The 7,815-nt window shown below is 38.6% G+C and overlaps 1 protein-coding gene across 1 annotated transcript in view; it reads right to left on the bottom strand.

The window, feature by feature from the left end:
- Nucleotides 1-349: 349 nt before the first annotated feature.
- CGNL1 (cingulin like 1) overlaps nucleotides 350-7,815 on the bottom strand; it is a 110,561-nt gene continuing 103,095 nt past the window's right edge. Inside the window, exons 11-14 of the mRNA XM_006037514.3 lie at nucleotides 4,364-4,516; nucleotides 3,459-3,629; nucleotides 2,108-2,269; nucleotides 350-508 (exon numbers count right to left, since the gene is read on the bottom strand). Coding sequence (XP_006037576.2) covers nucleotides 350-508; nucleotides 2,108-2,269; nucleotides 3,459-3,629; nucleotides 4,364-4,516 — 645 coding nt within the window. The remainder of the gene's footprint in view (nucleotides 509-2,107; nucleotides 2,270-3,458; nucleotides 3,630-4,363; nucleotides 4,517-7,815) is intronic.

Here is a 7,815-nt window from a genome sequence, read left to right as displayed (position 1 = left end):
CAAGAAAAATATCTGTGTGGTTAAAAGACAAGAATATGAGTCAGAAGACCTGCATTCTCCCTATCAAGTTTGACACAGGGTTTGTAAGTAAACCCAGACAACTCATAACCTCTCTATGCTTCAGTTTTCCCAAATGTAGAATGCAAAATCTACTATTCATCTCTTGGAATGATGTGAAGCTAAATTCATTAAAGTTCATAAGTCCCTAAAAGATTCTGGAATTGATAGTTTTATGTAACATATTTTATTGCTGCTGTTTTTTAAGATAATCTCTATTTAACTTGCACAAAATAAAAGAGTATCTAGCTTAAAAGTTTTGTATTGAATGTATTAAAGTTCTTTGTGACTATTATGTACTGTTTTTCTTCATTGGTACACCATAGCTCAGCTGCATACATTTTGCCCACTTGTCAAGTACCTGTTCTCTGCTTCTACTGATCCTCTCGGACAACAAATCAGAGTTGTTTCTTTCTTCATCAAGTTCAAGTTCTAACTGAGACATCTTCTCCTAAAAAGAGCAAAGGTAGTTCAACATGTTAGTGCTTCTGTTTAAACAGCTAATAAGCCACACTTAAGACTGCAAAGCTTAAGTTGCCTGAAAACATCTTTAAATAGGGCAGTGCCTGAACATTTGTAGAGAATGCAAAAAATTACCAAAACACTTATTTGCGTTATACTAGGAAAGCCTCCAAGAGTTTACTGTCAAGCAGAATATTAATTAGTATAAAATATTTACCATATTACTCAATTGCAAAACAAGGTTTTTTCCCCCCATTCAAAACAGGGAAAATAAAGCCTCATCTTAGAACTTAGTATCAAGTGAAAATGCAGTCAGAAGAGATGGCAGGAATCTACTTGGTGAGGAACAGAGAAGTGAGGGAGCTGGTACAGAGGCACAGGGAAGCGTGGGAACCAGCATGGGGAGATGGGGTATTCCTTTTTTAAAAACAGGAACTTCAGTGTAACAGGTGTCCTCTCAGGACTTCTGTCTTCCATCCGCACAATTCTACCGCTAGCTTCCAATGTGAATTTGGATTTCTCTTTTCACTATAGCAACATATATTTGCAGTAAAAAGGAGCTTTGAGAAAAGCCCTTAAAAAGTTCTTTTAAAGCCAATTTAAGCTGTGCTATAAGAAAAGGTTATACTGCTGCAACTCCTGTGTCCCACACTGGGGAGGGGAGCCTGTCACTGACAGCCCATCACCTCCCATTGGAAGGCAGCAAGCAATGCTGCAGATCCCTGGAGACTGGGAGAGCGGCAGGCTCCAGAAGTGCTGGAGGGTGGCAGGCTGTCAGTAAGCACACTGCTGCACCTGCTCTTAGGAAGTGGGGACTGCAGCTCTGCTCCCCAATCCTGATGACAGCTGAGCATAAGTGTTCATTAACTGTCTAACCTGCTCTCTCTTCCACCCCTTCTTGGTGGGGGATAAGGGCTCACAGACTACTGTGGGATGCTGGGAACTAAGACAGCCCCTGTCCCATCACACACTGCACTGGACAGACATTACATGTAGTGCTACAAAAAGGAATGCAACAAAAGTTCCTATTTCATCCAGAAGCATTTCTGTAGTGCTTCCACCATTCTTTTTTATCACTACAAATGTAGTGGTGTCTGTCCGTGGCCTGGGACAGATTCCAATCCTATGGCCAAGATCCTAAAAGCTACCTAAGCTACTTGAAAATCAGGAAGAATTAGACACCAAAGGAGGAATTAGTTGAGGAACTGAGGAATACTTTGGGGAACTGAATTAAAACCTTCCAGTTTTGGTGCCAGGTAAATTCCAGGAAAACTACAAAGGTAACTGAAAAACATTTTTCATGTCAGTAAAAGAAAGCATTGAAAGAATTCACAGAAGAGCTGCCATTCAGAATATAATATGCAATATCTGATTTGCTGAATGCTGACCTTGGGATGTGCCAAACCTCAATGCTCTTGCATTACCAGTACACAATTTTTCTGTTAGGCAAGGTCAAATTATTTTCTTCCTTCCAACCCCCAACCCAAGTAAAAAATAAAAAAATAAAAAAGCAATTCCAGTCAGCTTTAGCAAAATATCCATCAGGCTTATGCATCTGAAGGATCCTTAGTCAAAAACTGCCTTTTACCTCCATTAGTTTCATCTGTCTTGCCCGATCATCTTTCAAATGGTTTCTGGCTTCCAGTTCATATTCCAGGCCTTTCACAGTCTGTTCCAGTAACTGGATTTTTGTAATTGCCTCATCCTGGGCTCTCTGGTGATTCCGTAAATCCTCTTCCATAAGATGCATCTGAAAAAAAGAACGCAAGTTATGTGATTCACAACACAGTTCTCTTTGGCAATAAATGTGCTATACAGATCCTGAGGTATTAAAATACTTACACAGTGGGATAGGAATTATACAGTACTATGAGCTTACTGAAGTCATTTTTACTTTTTCCACAAGATGGCACTGAGTAAAAAAACGTGGACAGGAATTCTCAGCTGTTACAATACTTCAAATAACAGGTTTCACAGCAATAATTATATACATTTGAATTTTTACTTCAAGGCAACTAGTCAATTCTGTACAACTAAAAAGAAGACAATAAAGCTCTGTGGAACTTTATGTCTTTGGTAATTCCCAATGCCTCCCTCCCTTTTTCACTTTTTTTTTTTTTTTATATAAACTCCACCTTTATAAGTGCAGGAAACACAGAGCGAAGGAAGAGAGAAGAACAGTGGTGATTCTTCATACTAACATGTCTACACATTATTATTAACAGTTTAAAACCTAGTTTCTCAAATGGAAAGAAAGAAAAAAAATATAAGTTCTGTCCAGGAAATTCAAACTACTAAAATATACTGCATACAGAAGACATCCATGGCCTGTCCTTTCTTACAGTTTTTCCAAATCCCAAACCAGTGCATGCAGATACATAAAGGGGCTGGACTGATTTTATGATAGAACTTGCATGCTAAAAGGCAGACATTGCCAGGCTGTGTCCAATTCTTGCCTGCACAGGCAGCTTTGTCATTTAAATCTCTACCTTAGCTCATAGAAAAGAAAAAGATAATGAGTGTCAATTTCTTCAAAAAGCTCAGGGCAGCCTTTTTTTTTCTTTTTCCTTTTTCTTTTTAAATTGCTGTTAGCCTTTTAAATGACTAAAAGCTATTTCACTGTTCTCAATTTTGCTTTGCAACAACATTAAAAGAGCAACAGAATTTCAGTAGAAACAATGTCATATCATTTTGATACATCCATATGTCAAACATACTCTACATTTATCTATTGTATCCAGGAAGCCCTATTTCCCTTGCAGAAGTAACACATTGATGATCAACTTAAATAATTCGATCACAAAAGCATCTCGACTGAGATCACTCCCTCCTGATAAGTGCACAAGAGAAATGATATCAAAGATTCATTGTTCTGAAAATTGTCTGAGCAGAATTCTAGGTCAGAGGTTAAACATGTCATTGGATTTATGAACCATTACCTCATCCTGCATTGTCATGGTTGTCAGGCGTGATTTTTCTACCTCAAGGCTTTTCTCTTTTAATTGTCTCTGCATTTCTGTAAGTTCTCTGCAATTTTTCTCCTTACAGTCATCAAGTTGATTCTGAAACTCAAAAGTGGATGTCCGGGAAGCCTCTACAATTTCAGCCATCTGGCAAAAAAGGAACATAGCATATAACATTTCCCAAAGTAAAGCAAAGCGACAAAGGGTTTGTGCTGACTTCTACTGCAGTAAAATGTTTTTGTACTTATCCACTCTCTCTTATATTACATCAGGATCATTAATTAATCATTTAAAGAATATTATCCATGCTGTATGTGAAGAAATTAATAAGAAAAAAGATGCAGCTTTAAAATTGTGTTTCCAAAATGTGTGGCAAGAGAGTCCCCAGAGCATACTGTTTGTGTCAGCAGCACTTGCTGTTGATCAGCATTTTAGCCTGTATGAGCCATGCTTTATCATAAAAAAACTAAAGCCGTATGTTAATACATAGATGACAAAAGTAATGCAACAAAGCAGCAGCAGCTGGAAAAATTAACTGTATATTATTGCAGTCCAGCTGATGGTTATTTTTATCAAAGACTGAGGTTATTTTTTGTACTTAATGGAACAGAATTCAAATATGACATCTTGTTTTAACAAAACAGGACTGTTTTACAGTGGCATTTTGGGATAGCACTGTTCCAACTATTGCTCCTGTCCTGAAAGCTTGGATTGATAGTCACCAGGTCAAAGATATTAACAGAAAAGTTCACATTACACTTTCATGTACACACTAAAACCAACCAAAAAAACCCCCCACTTCTCTGCAATTTGGCAGCTTATTTGCCTTTTTCCCTGTTAGAAATTTAATCTCCTGCAGCCTCTTTTCAGCCCATCCATACCTCCTTGTGTAACTTCTCAATGGTCTTGTCTAGTTGCCATCGTTCATTTTCCATTTCATTCTTTATCCTCTTCAGTTGTTCCTTCTGGTTAATTTCATCTTTTAACAGTTCGCTTAACTGTTGCTGGTCCTTAGAAATATTACTGAAGTTTCTCTGCAGCAAATGGGAAAGTTGCACTATGAAATATAATGACAACCACAGCTCTTGGAATTGTTAAAGGGATTTCATGTAACACACTACCACATCCCATGCAGCAGCAATGATATTTTACATTCATTGAAAATAAATATTTATTTTGTATTGTAATATAGCATCAAACAGAAAGGGGCTACTGAGTCAAGGTTTAGTACCCAGCCTATGAAGAATTAAATATTATGCTGCTAGTTAATGCTTACCGGTAAATAAAAACAAGTTCCTGAAATGGTGCAATACCTTATTGGTGTCCTTTATTTAGTTCTATTACTTGCAAAGCACGTAGTCAACTGCACTTCAGTAGCACCCAGCATATTGTACCTTCTGCCATAGAATTCTACTTGTATTTCAGGCTTTGCAATTTCTTTGTTCTCATTGTCTACCTGAAAGGATTCCCAAACCCAATAGTACAACTGAGGGTTGAGGGGAGGAAGGGGGTACCTGGGGCAGAAACCCCACAATCAACACAACTGGAACAGAGATCTGTCCTGCTATGCCTCTGTCCAAACACCTCTATTCGCTCTGCCTGTTTTGATGTTTTGATTAGTTTAATAAGCTAAGTATTGTTCCAAAAGTGTACAAGAAATAAATAATAAAGTAACCATTCATATTTTAAAATTATATTTTCATAGCACCTGAAAGCTTCCATCAGGAATAGGTTTCAATTGGCAGGCATTGTCCAAACAGATACAGACAATGCCTAGCATGAAGATCCTTGTCCTGAAGAGCTTTCCAAGTAGAGTAACTCCTCCCAAATACATTTTACATTGTTATCAAATCTGAACCTACCCATATGGATTAATCTTTCGATGATCTACACAGCTCTACTATGCATTCACATATTGACCTGGGAGCTTCAGAGCACCATATATGCTGAAAGACTGAGGGAGACTTGGAAGAAATTTACCTGTTCTGTCACTATTGCTCAGTGGTAGAATCTATGCTTAAGAATACACCAGTTTCAACACTGCAAGGTATTAGTGACACAAAGCTGAGAGCTGGGATTCATTTTTCATTGCCTATTTACAATGTGGAAAGGTCCATTTTAAATCAGTCTTGTTTGTCTTTTTTTTCTTTTCCTTAAAGCCGGTAATGAATGGCAGGAGAATCTAGCTATTTTCTGAAACAATGAATCTTGCATTGGTGGCTTTCACTTCTTGGGCACCATTTGCCTTTTTTGGAATTCCTAAAAATCCCACCCCCCCACCCACCCGCCCAACCAACCAGCCATAAAGTATCAGCATGTAGAGAACAATGCCAAAAACCATTCGTAGTGCAAGTGTTGCATCATCTGCTAGTACAGGAAAAAAAACCTAAGTGAAACTTACAGCAATAGCCGGTGCAGAAAATAAAACCAAGTAGTCTCAAACAGATGATAGTAAAAGAGAGAGATGGTTTGCTGCGTTAGTCTGAAGTCAGACTGAAGGTCTGGTGGCATGGCGGGATGGCACCGTGAAGACCAAATTGTTCAAAGAGACATAAGCTTTTGAAGGCACCACAAGCATCTGATGAAGTAGCCTGTTTGAAAACGTATCCCTCTCCGAACTAGTTTCTAAGGTGCAATCCTGCCCTACCTTCTGTCAAGCTGAGATGTAAAAATGAAACAAGCAGCATAATAAATCTCTTTCTTAAATAACCTGTGCTGTTACTTGCAAAATATACAAAATTATTTTTTTAAATGTGCAATTTTGCTTGATAATTTCCTTTTAATATAATTCCAGATATTAATATTGTGTGCACTACTAAGTTTAAAAATATATTTTAGAATGCTTAGGAAAACATATTGCTACCCCCGTAAGAATTTCATAATGTGATATTTAATTAAAACTCTAGTTTGTATACCAAATAAGAAAAGGGATTTGGTAAACAACAAAGGTAAAAATGCTAAAATGCCATTCAGTTCTTTGATATTCTTGGCATCCCTTCCAATTCTGTAATCTGATACTTATTACAAATGAACAGAGAAATCTCTGATATGAATTGGAATTAAGGATATATGCCTAAAACTGCATGCACAAACATAAAGCAGTTATCCCCCAAAGCCTCATTCTACAAGAGAACTAGTCAAGCTGGCACTATAGAATTTTAAGAACCCTAGAAAGGTTCAATTTTAGCATCGCAGTGCTAAAAGCAGCAGAATTCTTGGGTCCCTGCTAATGTGCTATATTCCAACAGGCTATAAAAACCTCACATGCTCCCCTATCAGTCTTTCACAGATCATTTAACTTTACAGTTTGTTTACACATCCTTGAAAAACAAACCACACAGACACAGATCTGTGAAATATATTGTGGCAGGATGATGGTGCCAATAGGAAGCTGTTCCGTGCCTGCAGCATATTGAAAGGAAGGCATAACATCAGAACAAATCTGGTTTTGCAATTTAAGAATTAGCAGCAGAAATCAATCACTGATATCACCAGCAATATCTGCTACAAACACAGAAGCTATTTTACATGTGACTATATTATATTGTTCATGGGAATTTACAGACAGGAAGTACTTTAGTAGACTGCAAAGCATGTCATCATATTTTGCCTGGTGTTCCAATGTGGCAGCATAGGACATCAAATTTTGAAAATTAATTCTTTTCTTCACCTACTGCATTGAGCCATAGTCTAACATGCTGAAATGGAAGCTGGTATAGTCTATATCAGGGATGCTCAACCTCTGGCACACAGGCCAAATGCAGCCCATGAAGCCACTGCATTTGGCCCACAAGGCTCCCTACGGGATGGAAAATTTGGCAGCGGGGGAGCAATGATAAAGAATATGGCCACCCTCCTCCTCAGCACCTTTCCCCACCACCAAATTACCAAATCACAAGCCCCATGCAGCTGGTTGGAGCCAGGCCACTCTCCCTTCTCTGGTGGGGCCAGGTTGGGGCTGGACTGCCCCCTTGTTCCCCTTCTGCATGGCAGGAGGGTGCCTGCCACTCCTGCCCCAGGCACCAGATCCAAACCACCAGTCAGATCCAGTCCAGGGACAGCCTAGGCACTGTCCATCTAGCCCATCCAGGAAAAAAGTTAAGCATCACTGGTCTATATCTTCATTTATTTCTGCCATCCATACTCTTTTTTTTTCTATTTATGATTGAGTAAGGAAGAAAACCATGAGTGTTGTAGTTTGGATGCCTCATGCCACCATTCTTCTGTATGGTTCTGGCTCCTTTAATAAACTGTCATAGATTCATAGATGTTAGGGTCAGAAGGGATCTCAATAGATCATCGAGTCCGACCCCCTGCATAAGCAGGAAAGAGT

Source organism: Alligator sinensis, unplaced genomic scaffold (genome assembly GCF_000455745.1).
Source record: "Alligator sinensis unplaced genomic scaffold, ASM45574v1 scaffold662_1, whole genome shotgun sequence".
NCBI lineage: Eukaryota > Metazoa > Chordata > Crocodylia > Alligatoridae > Alligator > Alligator sinensis.
This window is presented reverse-complemented; position numbering and strand designations above follow the sequence as displayed.